Source organism: Limulus polyphemus, unplaced genomic scaffold (assembly GCF_000517525.1).
Source record: "Limulus polyphemus unplaced genomic scaffold, Limulus_polyphemus-2.1.2 Scaffold2249, whole genome shotgun sequence".
NCBI classification, from domain to species: Eukaryota; Metazoa; Arthropoda; class Merostomata; order Xiphosura; family Limulidae; genus Limulus; species Limulus polyphemus.
Genome location: NW_013667859.1, coordinates 11639 through 29315, shown reverse-complemented (window position 1 = coordinate 29315; position 17677 = coordinate 11639). Strand labels below are relative to the sequence as shown.

Below are 17677 nucleotides of genomic sequence, written 5' to 3'. Positions count from 1 at the left end.
AAACAATACTATGAAAAGTAAAATTCAAAGTCACTGCAGACAGTCAAAAACATACTAAAGGGAAAATCCAGCAATAGGTGTTAACACAGTCATGTCAAATCAAGAAGTGAAAATTGGGTTCAAACTGCATAGGAGTCAGCTGCAATAGGAGTATATGTCACTCCTATTGGTGTAGGGTTGTTGCATGTTAATTTGCATGCTTAAATACAGCTGAACCACGTGGTGTACACACAGAATTAGGTGGGAATTCAAGGCTATTGGCAATCAAAATTTGAACACTAGAGGTCAGTCAAATCAAGAATGGCTGTAACCGTGAGAGGAGGTAAGTAATCATTTCGGAAGATATGATTAAATCGATAAATGTCATGAAAATATTCAACCACTCAAAACCAGTGTTTGTGTTGTTGTTGTTTGTTATTAAGCAGTTTCTAGCCATATAAGTCCACAAACATACCACTGTACCACTGGGGGGGCTAGTATTTGTGGTTATTACTGTTTTAAATTCTTCCAACTACCCTGTAATCAATATGTTGCCATTATGATTTTTTGTTATTACTTTCAATTAATTTAAGTTTCTTCAGCTTAGTTTATTACTCTCACAATTCCCAAAAATAATCAACCAAATCAAAATTGTGGTTTCCAATTATTATTTTCTATTATACAAACTATAGAAGCATTTGAAATACTGGCATTAAACTACACAATGGACTGTTATTGCTCTGCCCACAATAAGTAAACAAACCTGATCCTTAACATTATATAATTTTTTCTTTCGCCATTTCATGTAAGAATAATTGATCAGTGGAATGTAACTGATCAATGATCCCAACAATCAATTAGCAAATTCAACAACTTGCCCAGCTCTAATATCAAACAATCATTATTTAGATAAAAAAAAACAAGAATTATCACAACAGACCTCCTCCTCCTCTTCTTCTTCATCCTCCTCATCCAAATTTTCACCCTCTGGCTCTTCATCACCATCATTCTCTGCTTCAGCCTCTGCTTCTGCTTCTCCTACCTCTTCAGCTTCATCATCCTTATCACCCTGACTTCCAGCATCACTCCCTGCATCACTCCCAACTTCACTACCTGCATCACTTTTGGCATCATCCTGTTCAGCCTGATTTTTTTGGTAAAAAGTAAGTTTTTTATAGTAAAAATTAAGTAGATTTGTACATATCAAATTAGAATATCTTTAAAATAGAAACAAAATTTAAGGAAAGAAATGGTCACATTTTAGATAATGAAAGGACTCAAGTATTTTGGATCAATAACATAGCAATGGGATTTTGTAACTAAGAATGGGAAAAATATATGGTGAATCCAAAATAATACTAGAAAATTCGTTATAAGCAATATAAAAAATGTTTTAATTAAAACAAAGGTTAAAACAGAATATTCCACTAGAAAAAGCTGAAAAGTTAAAAATGTAGGACTTGCAATGCAATAAATAACATATTACCATGGTAAAGACCTAACACATTTAACTCTTTCATTTTCACATTTATAAAAGAAAAACAATTCCCTCAGTAAAGACAAAAAGACACATTTTAATATTTCATTACTTATCTGAAACTGACAAACTTAAGAATAGTTGATGAAAACATCCTTTCTTACAAAGTTCCAAACTCACATATGGTTAATATCACACTTTTCAAGGCTAAAACAAATGTTATACAGAGGATTAGTACATTATATTAAAGTTTGAGTCTCACGTGATGATTTTTCATGCAACTGAACAGTTTAAATCATTTTCACAGGCTACTGAACGAAACTAGGGAAATGACTCCAAAAACAATTCTATTTTAAGTCATCTTCAAGTTGCACAATACAGAGCTCTGTTGTATCCTGAATTACTTCTCCAATGAGTTGTTTCTGTTTCAACCAATGAACAGATGCCATTCCTTTGAAATGTAGGCTTGTACTGAAATTTTACCTAAATTTCAAAATGGTGAGATGAGCAAAGTAAAGCATTCACAGAACAAAACTGATGTAGCTGCATTTATTGAAAGTTATTAGCAGGAGTGCCTATGGAAGACTGTTGATCCAGCTTACAAAGCAATATGAGGAAGACTGATCAAGAAGAATTGGCTACTGAGTTCAACACAGCAGGCAAGTTATTTGTACATGAGGCTAACCAGGCCAAGGCATACTGTCAAAGCTAGTGCTCAGTCAATCATAGTTTCTAGTTTTAGTCTGAAAACGAAATATATATAAGGACAACCTAGAGTTTCCAAGCCAAAAGTTTATCTGTATTTCATGTCTTCAAACTGACCTTGTCCTTGGCAAGATAATGTGAAAAGATTGAATAAGTGAGACCACAAAATAACATTGAAAAAAATCATTTATGAAGGGCAAAGTCACAATGAAAAGTTGTATGCCACAAAAAATTAAAACATGAGACCTGGGCTTAAAACAACTTTGGAGCATCATCACATCATTACAGTCCATGTCGCCGTGTCCAGTCATGCTTGATCTGACGACCATGCATCTTGACAATAACCTTGCAGCATAGTTCCCACTGCAAAAGGCTCTGTTATAAGGCTCATATATCCAAAGCACACCAATCCTCCTTACTGGTTTTCCATAATTCATCTAGTGTATGAGGATGATAGTTTGCAAGTGCTCAATTCAGCAGTATGATTGCACAGAAATCCATACTGTAACAGCTGAATGGGAGGTATGTCTGAAAGTCTTATCTGTTGGCCTTATTTTCAAAAGTAGATTCTTTTTAATTATATTTCATACCATTGTGAGAGATATTTTGATAGCTTTTACTACTGATCTTAGAGTCTGTGGTTCCTCATCTGTTACAAGATGCCACATTTTGATTACCATGGCTGAGGTATGATTCATTGCAGGTTTCTTTCTACAATGTCAAAATGTAGTTCAAACACACACTGTTTCACCAAGATTTTTGTATCAGCTGTGGCTGTTACAAGACTTGCTGATTTGCATATTAGAAATCATTTTGTTATAGTGCATTTCATATGTGTGTCCATGGCAGTTGTCAAAGAGAGGGGAAAAACATGTGCCTAAGGCAATGAAACTAAATACTAGAAGTAATAACCCAATTAATCAATTACATATGAGCATTGCTTACATCTACTAGTGTAGCGTAAATATACACAATGGACCACCTCAGAGATTAGCTAAATAGTTGAATCAATTAATAAGCCCAACAGGTAAAGGATTAGCAAATTCCACTAATTAAGCTCTACTGATCATACAGATAACTGTACTTCTATTTTGATCTCACATTCTTATTAATTCAAATATTATTATGGAGCCTACAGTGGTATGTCATCACTGTAGTCCTTAGATGTAGAATATCTCTAAAAGAATATATCAAATTTTTACCAGCATAAAAATTTCAATTCACTGTTAAAAGGTGTGCAGTTAATTTTTTCAAATACCTGAGTAAATCATAATCAATACAGTTCATGAGGTTCTCATGGTCTTGTAACTTTTAATACCAAGAAATTCAATTCTAAAAACTATTTTAATTTAACCCTATGTCAATAGTATTAGTTCACTGAACTGACCCAGTGTCTGTGAAGTTATACATAGTAATGTTTACTATAATTCTGAATTTACTAAATGTATCTTCATGAAATATGGCAAGCCTTTAAACCTTTCACGATGGGCTCAGTATAATATACATGAGTACGTATACACATTTGCACACGTTAAGTATTTATACTCTAACTTTTAATGCAGTAAGTGTATCTTCACAAACATTGGTAGACTTTTAGTAAAGATTACAAGTCTTTTGTAGACAAAAAAAACAGATTTTTTAATGAAGTATTTTTATTATAGATTTGTTTGTGAAAATAATGAGTCTGTTTCGTTACCAGTCCAAGTGCGAAGTGATTTTTATGTTATAACTAAAAAACTATTCTTCATCCCAAACATCTCAAATATTATTTGTGTAATCTCTAAAACCTTCTAAATACATTTCAAATGCTTGTTTTGAGTAAAACAATACTTTTTCTGTTATTTTCTCTACCCTAACTCTATGGGGTCTGTCAATTTGATTGGCCTCATAACAATCACAAAAAAAAAATGAGGAAATAAAGTTAAATCATGCTTTTTCCTTCTAGAATGACTACAGATTATAACACGAAAACACAAATGTTTAGTCTAAATATTTTAAATCTCATACCATTATACATTTATATATATTTATTATATTGACCTTTCAAACGTGCCTGGCTAACAATATAGAAGTTGTAATGATATCATATCCACTAATATAAAACTGATCTTTTGCCTTTACAAAGTGACCTGTCTTGGCTGAGTTTTAGTGAACTAGTATTTTGCAAAATACAGTCACATTTCAATTATTATACATTATATATGTATATACATTAATACTATTTACAAATAAGTTTTTAAACATATGTTTCTTAAACATAGAACAGTAAATAAAGAAGTAAAGCAAACAATTATCTTTTCTAGTTACAACCTTTGTACGCATTTGCTACTTGCCATAGGTTGCTAAGCCTTATGAAATTTCCCACATGAAGGATGCGAAAAAAAATTTTTTTAGGTTTTTTATATATATATACATTTTAAATAACCAAAAAAAATCATAAATTACTATATTTTTACCATAGAATTCCACTATAATTTATCAAGCATATTAACTAAGTTGTATTTGGGTCTAAATAAATATGAAATTTTGAGCTCACTAAAGACTTACTTTATCCTATTGAAATCTTGTGTGAAAAGAATGAGATTAACAAAATAACACATCAAAATGGCTAAGAAAAACACTAGGGGGACATTCTGAGCTTGCAATTGGTTATTCACATGTCATATGTAGAAGTAAGTGTATATAAGGGAGCATTATCAAAAATGGAAAGAGATGGGTGGGGGCTACTGTGTTTGATTCGGTATATGAGAGATATCTCAACAAATAGAAAAGATTGATGGTTCTTATTTTATATTCTAGCTTGTCAATATCTGTAATTTAAGTTCCTAATTCATATGAAACTATAGGCTTTGTATCTTGACATCAAACATTTAATTTGAACCAGTGCTGCATTCAACATAGCCAAATGACACAAAAATTATTGTTTAGCTGTGTTTTTAGTATTTATTTTTAAATTAAAAAATTAACTAACATATAGAACTAAAATTTGAATTATAATCTACAATTTGATATCAAACTTACTGACATAAATTCATAAAATATTAGTTCAATAAAATTTTGAATGCAAGTCAACAAACACAATGACATGGCCTTTGACAAATAACCCATCAAGATAAGGTTATTATACATTTTAAGTCTGTTGTACACAAAAAATCAGAATTTTTAATAAAGCATGTGTACTAAAGATTTGCCCATGAATTTCCAAAGCCTCTCAAATCTGAGTGGAAAGTGAATGTCATGTTAATAACAAAAATTATTTTTTTAATATAAAAGCTTTTGCATTTCATTTCCATAACTGCTAGAACTTCTAAAATAAATATAAAAAATTTTTTTCTTCATAAAACTATATTTTATTTGTTATTTTCTCTACACTAAAACTAACTCTAGCAAAATCATCAATGCATAGTGAAATGAGAAGTTGAAAAATATGAAATAAAATAAAGAATAGCTTGATCTTCTTTGCATGGATCACTTCACTAGATTAATGGTCTTTTTATCTCCTAAGTTTCAACTGTTAACTTTTCCACATCTGTTTTCTTTAACTTTATGGTTTTATTGGTCAAACAGCAATAAATCATAGCAGTAGTTTATTGGCACATACCATAAATATTATGGACAAAATCTGTGATCTTTGTGACTGCAAACAGTAACTGTGCAAGGCCTCACTTTCTTTCAAAAACTCAGTTCTTCAAATAAAAATTCATATAGCTTTCAAATATTCCTTTTAGAAGAAAAATATATCACACACTACAATACAATGTCCTAAAACTATTACACTTTACCTGGCTTTTTAACTAAGCTATAATTAGGTTAAAAAATTCCATTACTTCTCAGATCACTGACTTTAGTCTTCACACGTTAAATTTTCTTTTCACACTAATGGCTTTGACCATTAAAAATAAGAATAATGTCATGAGATACATATTTTTCAGAATATGGTCTTTCTATTGGTTATAAACATGTCCAAATGATAAGTATGCATAAGGAAAAAAGTGGTTTCAAAATCATGAAGAGATGGGAGACGGCTTCTATGGAAGGTGTGATAAAGTTACTGATACCTCACAAAATCAAATTGGTGGGAGGTTCTAATTTTTTATTCTTGCCTGTCAATATTTATAGCTTGTGTTTCTAATTGATTAGACCCTCTGAAACTCATAAAAGGGAATAGAGAAAAGCTAAAAGGGGATATTAAAAGAGTATATGTCACATGACACTGAGAGGTAAACACTGACAATTTTATTTAAATATTTAATTTCAAAATTAAGAAATTAAAACTTAAGACAACATTTTAATGCTAGGTATATTAACATACATTGATAATAAAGTTGTTTAATTAAATTTTGAATATAATTCTGTAAAAGGTCATTATATGCACACTCTGACTAAGCTGAGATCACAAAGATAAAATTCCTTATTCACTCTATGAATGTACTTCATGGCCTTCCAGAAAATCAGTTCATAAAAAATTTTGTCCGATGCTTCTTAATGAGCTTCTTGCAAAATGGCTTTCTGAAATGATTTCAAGTAAGGGAACTTTACATGAAGATAATCTAGTCAGTGATTCTAGCTAAATACAATGCAGAAAATTTCTATGACCATCATTCCATGACCGAGTTCAATTGTCATAAAACATAATAACATAAAGTTCCTGTTAAAAATTTTCTGCAAGGATCATTATTAGTTTAGATCAATATTTTCTTCACATTCCCAAAGTCTGTAACTCTGTATTAATGAACCATGATTTTCAAACCATAACATAACAGAAACTGCATGTATAATTTAACCACTGGTGAAAATACATACCTCAGCTTCACTTTCCTGGAAACTTCGTTCACTTTCATTGTCTGAGAAATTACTTCCTTCACTGTCAGACATAACTAGTTATCTAAAAATCAAAATTTTGTAATTTAACATGTGTATTCTGCTTTACAATCAGAAAAAAAACATGAAGTATTCCATATACATGTAAATTAAAATTATATAATTATGAAGTGTATAATACATTTGCAAAAATTTCAGCACTCTTTATATATAAAAGATGAGTTCACGAAATGGTTATAATTTAATAAGATAGTGTTTCATGACTTATAACCTTCTCATTAATATAGCTCCTTGTTATTCTTCTATTTTAATGAAAAGTTTTATACTTCAAAAAATGTTTTGTTTTGGACAGGAGAAAATTAGATAAGCAATATTGTTGAATTCTTAAAGTTTTTAATTATCTATCACTTGTGATCAAGGCTAAGCAGGTTTTACCATCTGTATATTTTGAGTATGCAGATTACTGTCAGCTTGAGTAAACTAGAATGGACTGCAACTGCCTTTTGTAAGAACACAAGTGTAAAAGACAATATCTGAAAGTCTTCAGATGAATAAAGATGGAAGACTTGTCATCCTCTATACTTGTGTTTTTACAACAGGCTGTTGCTGCCCATTCCAGTTTATTCATCATGAATATTGTCAGTTTGTTCAATACTGGTTGGGTTTCATGTGGGATAGTTTTACTTTTGATCTCATTATTATGGGAAGGCTATCAAACTACACATCAACTGAAAATGTTAGCAATAAAAGGACAGTAAAAAAACCTGCAATTATTTTTGCTGAAACATATAGAAGCAAAAGGTTATAGATTTTTAAAATTGTTAAGAGCCTAAATAACAAATATTAAAACCCTAAATTCTAAACTGATAAGGTTGTCAAATATTTTAAGAAAAACTTCTCAGCTCTTAAAATATAATTTTCCTTAACTAATGATGGAGTGTGTGCCAAATGTTTGGATTTTTCTTTTATTATACATTTTACTAAATACATAAATGGATGTGAAAGGTAACTTTTAGTAAATCTGATGTTATCTTTGAACATATCAGGTGACCTTTAACAGATAAATAATTGTCTGAAATCTTGTTTGTTCTGATGATCTTTTTGATGTAATCTGGCTTAACTATATTATGTTACTTATATAAAACAGACTGGATTGACTAAAATTTATAAGTATTACTAGCATTGCAGGAATGACAAGTGCTGGCCTTGTAATTATTTTCACAGAATAACATTGACAATAAAACAGATGTTTGGTAAAGCCATCTTTCACATACTTTGCACAGTATATTAATTTATCAGAAATTACTTGGGTTGACACAACTAGAGTAACTAATAATATTAAACAGACATTCAGTGGCAATGAATAAAAAAATAAGCCATCATGGCTGAGCATTTAATCGTAACAATGTACTGTTACTTAGTTTAATAATTCAAGGAGAATAATGTGAATGAATGGAATAATAAATCATACCCAATTGGAAATTAGATATAACTGAAACATAAAGGTAATGAATAACTAATTGAAGAAAGACTATTTTATTTTACATGTACAAGGAATGGAATAAAGGAAAATACATGGAAGCAAACTGCAAACCCTTCGATTCTACCATTCAGTAATGCAGTCAACCCTTACCCTTCAGTAACTCTACTATCCTCGAAAATATGGATTATATGAAATTATTTATAACAATTTTGGCCAAATTTGTTCTACAGTGAAAGTTCTGTAAAATATCATCCAAGTTAAGTATGAAAATATGTTATAATTTTAAATATTACAACAAAATGCATTGTAGTAACATAGTTATGCAACACACATTGATTAAAAACTGAGGGGAAGATTGGACACATTGTTTTCAAGGTATTTTTAGCAGTTTAGTCACAGAGGTTTGGCTTTAATGGACCGCTCCAATAACACAGGATCTTACCCAACCAAAAATGAGCTACCATTCAAACCCTGAGAAAATACCCCTCAATATATATATTTTATTAGAAGACAAAGGAAAATGCATAGTAATAAAAAGCAAGACATAATATGAAAAAACTACAAACCGTAATCCATACAGGACCTTACAAGAAACTACAAAATGACCATACAAACAAAACAGTGCAGAACAGGAAATGAACAAAATTAATGAGGGATTGAAACCCAAAAACTACCACACATTTGTTAAATATATCTTCAGAACTATAAAGAGTACCCAAAATACACATGACCAGTGTTCCACTCAGACCAATAGTAACTACCATAGTTTCACCTTCCAACTTCACAGCATGATTCATAACTAAAATGCTCAACTCACTGACAGTTTCATCTTGAAACAGAATAAAAATGCAGAATTCTTCATAGAATTAACTGGGATTTTCACAATTCATCTATCCAAACTTCTTTTAGTTCTGATGTTATTAAAATTTCCCAAGAATTTCTGTAAACCTAGTACTTCCCACGTCCAAGCATCAACACAAATAACATAATTAAGCTTCTCATCTATTACATCAGGTCCACCTACTTTCAGTTCCAAAGTCTTCTTTTAACAAACAAACAAGCAATCTACCAATGGAACTGCTACTCTTACCAGCCGTCAGTGACATTTATACAAAGGTTTCTGAAACTAGAACTAATATTCAAGGTATGGAAGCATTATTTAGAAAACACCTTCAATATTTGGTCACATTGACAAACAACTCAACACTTTCTCTATCACCTAAATTCTCTCAACTTTAATATACAACATACCATGCAAACAGAATAAAACATAGCTCTGCCATTTCTAGAACTCCTCACTTAGAGATGAAATGATCACCTCACCACTATAGTACATAAAAACTCCACACACCCATACAAATCCAACCATTCACAGGTTGTTAAGTGAGGAATCATTATATGTTTGACAAAGCAAGAGAAACTTGCACTGGGGATCAAACTGATTAACTTAACTTCATAAAAATTTTAAAATCTATGATTACCCTTCCAGTTTTATTTCAGCCTCCAAGAAATATAAATATGCCAACTCACATGGAGCACATGGTCATGTTAACCAACAAAAGACACTACACAATTAACAACTTTGACTTCAACCTGAAGAAGGCCTCAGTCATCAAACTAGAAACAGGCATGAGGAGATCATTACAGCTAAAACTCTACTTGGTTATGTACTTGTTAGAAATAGTGCAGTTGTAAAAAGGATCCAATGTTTGAAATAGCACTTATGTTTTGTACATGAAACATTCAGTACATTTGTTAAAGCAACACAACCACTCAACATATGTGCTTCACCAAAAATTTCTGTTCCAATGCACAGAAGGAGCTGCTACATATAACATTTTGGCACAGTATGTGTTTTTCTTTATACAACTTTTACTCAAATTATGGGCATTATACAAATCAAAAGATCAAATTTTCCAGGTGAAGGACATTTAATGTTTGAATACTACTTAATTACTGTCAAATGGTTTCTGTTATCAAGAGCAAAAAAAAAAAGGGGGGCACTGCTTGAATGCTGCTCAATAAATCTGTAATGTTTAAAACAATCTTTGAATTCCTGGTTAGCAAATGAAACTTTGAATTTCCAAACACAGCCCTAACGGTAGAGATGGAGCTTCACTTAAGCAGTTCAGGTAGCAAGATGTTTTGAGAAGTTCTAGAGAAATTCATTAAAAATAATTTATACTGAACTTCAGTTGTAATACGGGTGCTTCAGAAATTGGGAATAAACAAACTGATAAATAAAGAGTTTGGAAAAAGAAGATTTAGAGCATGTAAAGTTAAATAGTAGTTTTAAAAATAAGTTTGACATATTTAAAGGTCAACACAGTAGGATCAACAATAAGTTTAGTTACTGTATTAATCTAAAGATAGGGGTACTACAAACAAAATAGATGAGTTCAAAGTTCTAGCTGAAATGGTAGATTGATATAATGGGAATTAATAAAACTTTGTTAACTTTGGAGATTAATGATAATAAAAATTATTTTGAAATTCCAGGTTATAAGATATTTAATAGGGATAAACGTTTTAAAATATGGGGTATTATGGCTTTACATGATGAAATAATTTAAGCCTGTAAGAAATGAAGGCATAAGCAAATGGTAATCAAGAGGTTGAATCAACAAGAGTTTCATGGGTTGAAAGTTTTTAACTGGCAATTGTAACAGGCCACCTGACAGATATGTTCAGTGAGAAATTTTTTATGAGATCATCATTGCTATTAATAAGAATCAATGCTGTAACAAAGGGCATATTTTGACTTTTGAAGGTTCAGAACATATTACCAAACAAAGGTTCTAAACTTCAATAGTACTAATTTGCATAATTTACTGATGACACCATCGTAACTATTATTTCAGATGTAGTTTAAAAATAAATTATATAGAACATTAATCATCTTTTTACATTTAAAAAAAAATTTATTTTGATTATGTACACATATCTGATGGTACATACAACACTCATAAAGCTACATATACTGAGCCTGTATTGCAAAAAACCCTCTTGCAGCCAATTAGAATAGCCAAAACAAATCTTTACCGAGTAGTTAATGCTTCAAGCAGGATAACAGTCACAGTCTTCTTAACAATAATAATAAACATGAAAGAGTAACACCAACAGTTCGATCAGAAAATAAAGAACTCGACTACAACAAAAAATTATGAGACAACATTATCTTACTTTAAAAAACAAACAAAAACTGTTGATTAATTAAACATATGCTTTGGGGAGGTGTAGAATTACATCAGCACTCTTTTTCAACATTAAAATGATTAGTTTTAGCATATATTTTATGTTCTATACTTATTTGACCATAACACTTCTCTTATTTCTTTTACTGTAGGCAATCGGTACATTTTATTGAAGTAATGCAGCTACTAAACACACTCTCCTGTTGTCCACCATAACAATATGCTTCAATACACAGAAGTTGTTACGAATGTTTTGGTAGTGGTGTGTGTGGTTTTGTAATACAACATCTTGTATTTAAGCAATAGACATTACATAAATCAAAAGATAAAAGAATGAGTTTTTCCACATGAGTGACAATTAATGTGTGATTATTAGTCAAACATTGTCAGTTTATGTTAATAAAAGACAATAATCTAACTGTATGCCACCCAATGAACCTTAAAATGATTAAAACTATCTGAATTCCTAGTAAGCAAACAAACCTTCAAACAAGCTTCAATAAGAATATCAATCCAATATTTATGGGAAACTTTAAACTTAGATACTGATTGCATATTGTTTGGGATCACACTGTGACAGAGAGATATATTTTACAGTAATCCAACATGGTCTTGAAATTGTAGGTTATAAATTACTTCAAAGTGATAAGATTTTACAAGACAGGGTTGAGGGACTTTTTTAGAAAGTTAAAAAATACAAATGGTGGTCAATAGATTGAATCTATATAGGACACAACAGTTTTCACAGGTATAAAATAGTTAAAACAGTAATCGTAATAAGCCAACTAATCATACATACAAGTTCAACGAGAAACTGTATGATAAGATCAGAGGATAGCTTTCTATATCTGATATATTGTTATCCAATAATGAGGATATGGTTGCAAGTGTTTTAAGCTAGTCTTCTTCATTAGAAAAAGTTTAGCAAGTATGGTAAAAGGAACTTTGCAATATCAATTAGTGTAATATGATATCATATAAGAGTACCAACAGGAATTCACAAGGGAAGTCTTGCTTTATTAGTCTGTTGACTTTTGTTTAGGATATTATTTAACTGGAGGATGGAAAGGGTATGGCTTTTGTGTAGTTAAGATTATCTGAAAACTTCTGATAAATTATTAGCTAAGCAAATCACTTTGGTGGGGGTTGGGAAAAGACTAATACACATCCTTAAAACACAGGATAATGGGTTTTTTCATTATAATTTGCTCATTGGACAAGTTTTTTTTTTCACATTTTTTGTAATATTGCTAAAAAACACTAAGCAGATTTCTAAAACTTCTAGTGTCTGAAAATTCTGAGCTAAGGAAGTCTTGCACATACATGATAACACTAAAAATAAAAATGTTTACCTCAGCCTCAAACCAAAGTTACATACACAAATATCCATGTTCCTTTCAAAACAATAATAAATAGTCACAAGTCTCACTAGCAACTATATTTCAACTATAACACCTATTTTTTTACACATTGTATAAATAGTTAATTTCTGAGTTAACATTATTTCTGATTAACTTCCTTACTATGCAAACAGAAATGCATCACTACAATGCCGAATGCCTTACACCGGAATGCCAGACAACATGCAGAGTAGTATATTAGATACTTGATATATGAAAGCTACATGTTAAGGATGTTCAATTGAATGTTAGAAACAATGGAATAAGTTCAGGATTATAGTAAACATTACTTGTATAACTTCAAAGATACAAGTTAGTCCAATGGATTTACGTAACTCATGATCTCTTCATGCATGGGGTATTATTCTACATGCTGTACTATACAATCCTAACAACTGAATTATAAAAGCCATTAAATACATGAATACATATAAATCTGAAGAGCTTAAATGAAAATTGCAATGTAAATTTTCCTGAAACAAATTGAGCAAGTTAAAAGAAGTAATGGATAGAACTCATTTGGAGTGTTGCATCCAAATTTTGACTCTTAATTTAAGGAAGAATATTGGAGAGAGTTAAAAGGAGGGTTACTAGGATGATTCTGGGGATGGAAGGGTTGCCTTATAGGGATAGGTTAAGATCTCATGGCTAAGGTTAACTTATTTTCTCTTGAGTAAAGGTTAAAATGTGAACACATTCAAATTTATAAAATTATCTAGAGGAGTGACAGATTTCTGATTTCTTTGTACTGTATCCTGAAGACAGAAGGATGGGAAGACATGAGTATGAGAGTTGGAAAATGTCAGGCTGGGTTAAGTTAACACCATTTTAATTTAAGAGAATTATTAATTTTTGGAATGAGTTGTCAAAGACAGTATAAGAATCTGACATACCATAAAGGTATTTAAAAGGAGTGTCAATGAATTCCTAAAAAAACAAATAAAATGTAGGTTTAAATTTTTATTGTTACTTTTCTTTTCCTCAGGGATGGGTGTGAAAGGACAACTTTGAAGGAACAAAGGGTCCCCTGTTGTACATATGTTCTATTTAACTATTTAAACTATTTCTTAAAATAAAAAATAGGAATAGTAAGCTAATAATTGTAAAATATTCAAATCCGTGTGACAGCACTTATGTGAAGAGCTGGGAAAGTAGTGAAATTTGCTAATCAACAAATTGTCAGGATAATTAATCCATTACATTTAACTAGTCAAATATTGTCATATGAGATTTATTTTCTATTTCCAGGTTCTTTTGGATTTTTTTTAAAGAGATTTTCAAACAACCTTTTATTTAATGATAGACATCTTCATGCATAATAATTCAGGATTAAATTATTTCTCTAATCCTACACCGTTATAGATGAAAATTTATCATATATGTAATGTAATATGAAACCAGTAACAAGTTGAAAATATGGTTAATAGGATTCCATGGTCTTTCTCTATAAATTTTCACAAGACTATTAAAACTAAATAAACTAATACTTCATTAAAAATAATTTTCCTTAGTTTTCATGGGATAAAACTAGTAAAAATGTTTATCACAGTATGTGATAAATACATAATTCAATGAAAAGAAATTAAATTAAAAATATAAACAATTACTATTTGGAAAGAAATCTTGTGAAGATACTAGATGACCTCTTTGCAGGGTTTAAAATTATTTATAGGGTGAAAATCAAAGTTTTATAAGAATTACTAAAATCCTGGTAACACAAAAAAATCCTAATTACCAATGTTATGGAATTTGTTTCTATAATTCCATAATTAGCATGAAAAATGTTAAAAAAATTAACTTTATAATTATATAATGACAACATTAAATGCATTATGATAAAGAAAAAGAAGACCCACATTGTGCTGGTGGAATTATTTCAAATTTATCATCTCCTGGATCAACATGCTTTCATCAAATGTGTTTCAAGTCTCAACACTTACATTGTGTCACTTTTGACATTTGTCTAAAATCATGAAATATTAGCTTTTACTGTCAATAAAGATGTATACACTCCCCTGTTAGCTATAGGTGCAAGAGGCAGACAGTTAAAACAACTGCCCACCTTTGTGATTCTTGTTTTTCAACCATTTGCTTCCTACTCAAAAAACCCAAAATATTTGGTTTTTCTCATTCAGAAGCAATCATGTTTGTCAAGCCACAACTAACTTTAAGGTAACTTCTTGGAACTATGCATATTCATAAATAACAGGACTGTCAAATGATGAAATGGAATGTTCTATAGCTGTCCAATAGGTTAGTTATTTTGTAAATATTTGTATGTACCTGTTTACAACTTTCAACTTATAGTGACATCTCCAACAGTAACATGTGCAATTCAAATAAATGATAAAAAAAACCTATTAAAAAGTAATGGGACATTCCAAATTTTCAAGTCACTCTGTTGTCATGCGCTCTTCAGCAACCTCCCCAAACAATAAGCTAATACACAGTATGGTACTAACAGGGAGCCATATGGCATATCATCCCAAGAAATATGCAGGAAAAGTCCACACAGTCTCCAGCTAGCGAACCATGTGTATTAACTCTGTGTATAGGGTGCTGTTATTGACCATTTGCTAATGTACGATCTGTAAAGAAATGGACATACTTCACGATGTGCATAGCATTGTTTTTTAACCTTTCTTTCATTCAGTGTATCAATTTATGTAAATAAATGAGAAAAAGACAGAGATCGTTTTAACTGCTGATATTATATTCTATAATGAATAATGTTTCATGTTTTGGGTCAAAAGAAAAAGTATAGGGTTGTGATTGTAAACATACTTACAAATCAGAAGATGGTTTTTGTGAATAAAGTAGTCTGCGTGGTGTTATTTTTAATTTCTCATCAACCAGTTTTCTATGGTTGAGAAATTCGACAAATTCTACCGATTCCAATTGTCCCCCCCATATGCAATAATTGGCCCGACTACAATTACTGAACTGATTATCGGTAAACACTGCATAATATAAAATATCTTTAAATGAACAAAAAATAATTATTGAAAAACAGGAATAATAATGCAATTCTCATGATGGTTTCTCTCATACATTTTCCACATCTATTTCATTACTTAATTTCACCAGACATAGCAATAGCAAGAAAGGCCAGCCATGGGCTGTTATCATCGCTGGGGTTAAGGAGAAGTTACCTGACATCTGTGGCTTCTTTGACCTACTCCTGTCTATACCAGCCAGCTTTGCTGAGGCAGAGAGAGGATTCAGCAAGATGATGATGATGATCAAGACCAATCTGAGATCTTGTCTGGGAGCTGACAGGATCACTGATCAGCTTCTGAGCATGCTTCATTCAATTTCAATAAGTGACTTTGATCCCATACCAGCTATCCATCTATGGAACTCAGGAACACTGCTGGTAGGGTCAAGATTGAGAAGCAGGTGCAGGAGAGTAATGAAGAAGGGAAAGAAGGAAGAATCCAAGAAATGGATGTTTGGATACCATCAGGCACTGACACTGATGCATACTAATTTCTTTTCATTATTTATTTTGATTAGGTAAAAGCATTAAGTTTAACTCTTCACCACCTAAGCCATCTAAGAACTATTTGCATGTTTTCCATGTGTTGCTAATTTGAGGATTTTGCTTATTACAAATTCAAATTCATGAATGACTATTTACCAACTGTGTTATGATATGAAAGAACTAATTGCTATAAAGTTAGTGGTAATGTCAATTTTATGATTTTTCCATCTCTCCAAGAAAAGTGTTTGACATTTTATTGACAAACATGTGTCAGTTAGATGGTAATGGGTTATATGGGAACAAGAATAGCTTACACTGACAGTGATGCAAAGATTTTCTTTCATTAATTATTTTGATTAAGAAAGAATGCAACTTTATCGGGTATGTTTGTGTTTTTCTTATAGCAAAGCCACATCAGGCTATCTGCTGTGTCCACCAAATCTGAAGACTTACTGCTGTCCCACCAGAGGACAACTTTAAATGGGAACAAAAGAATAGATTACACTGGCAGTGATACATAGATTTTCTTTCATTATTTATTTTGAATATTAAAGGACAATACTTTAAAAGGGAACAAAGAGTTACTGTATATACCATCCTTTAGAGAGAAATTAAAAATCATATAAGAAATTAGCAGAAACATTGCCCTATAGGGAGCTGTTTAGTCAGGATCTTGGTAAGCTAAACAATGCACTTCTCTGTCATAAAATTGCTCCTGATTTCTTCTAACTGCATCTTGGAAAGAAATTGTTATTCTGTATTTTGAATTTCTTCCTGGCTTCTTCTCACTGGATCTTGCTTCATAACTTGGTAATCAAGCCTATCTCTTTCTTTCTGTAACATGCATCCCAACGTCTCATTTTCTTTCTCAAGAGTTTCACTGATAAGTGACTTTTCTGTTTTTGATCACTTTATACTTATACTGAAGTAAAAAAATACTTGTGTAACATATGAATATTGAGTTACTACAAAATTCCTGCAAATTTGCATGCAAGAAACTCTGTACAAAGGACTTAGGATTCCTGCAGTCGCAGAACAATTCAATTCATAGCATACACTTCGATTCTTCAGAAGAAAAGTGATGCTATAAAATAGACCCTTGCTAAAATTAAAATAGGACCTTATAAAATTTTT

The 17677-nt window shown here is 31.1% G+C and overlaps 1 protein-coding gene across 4 annotated transcripts in view; it reads right to left on the bottom strand.

Annotated features, from left to right (window-relative positions):
• The window catches only part of LOC106466405 (transcription elongation factor SPT5-like), a 74795-nt gene that overhangs the window by 46619 nt on the left and 10499 nt on the right, over positions 1-17677 (bottom strand). For all 4 annotated transcript variants that reach the window (XM_013926693.2, XM_013926692.2, XM_022394406.1 and 1 more), the window contains 2 exons: positions 6965-7046; positions 920-1123 (listed from right to left, as the gene is read on the bottom strand). In XM_013926693.2, the coding sequence (XP_013782147.1) occupies positions 920-1123; positions 6965-7036 (276 nt within the window). In that variant the 5' untranslated portion in view covers positions 7037-7046. The remainder of the gene's footprint in view (positions 1-919; positions 1124-6964; positions 7047-17677) is intronic.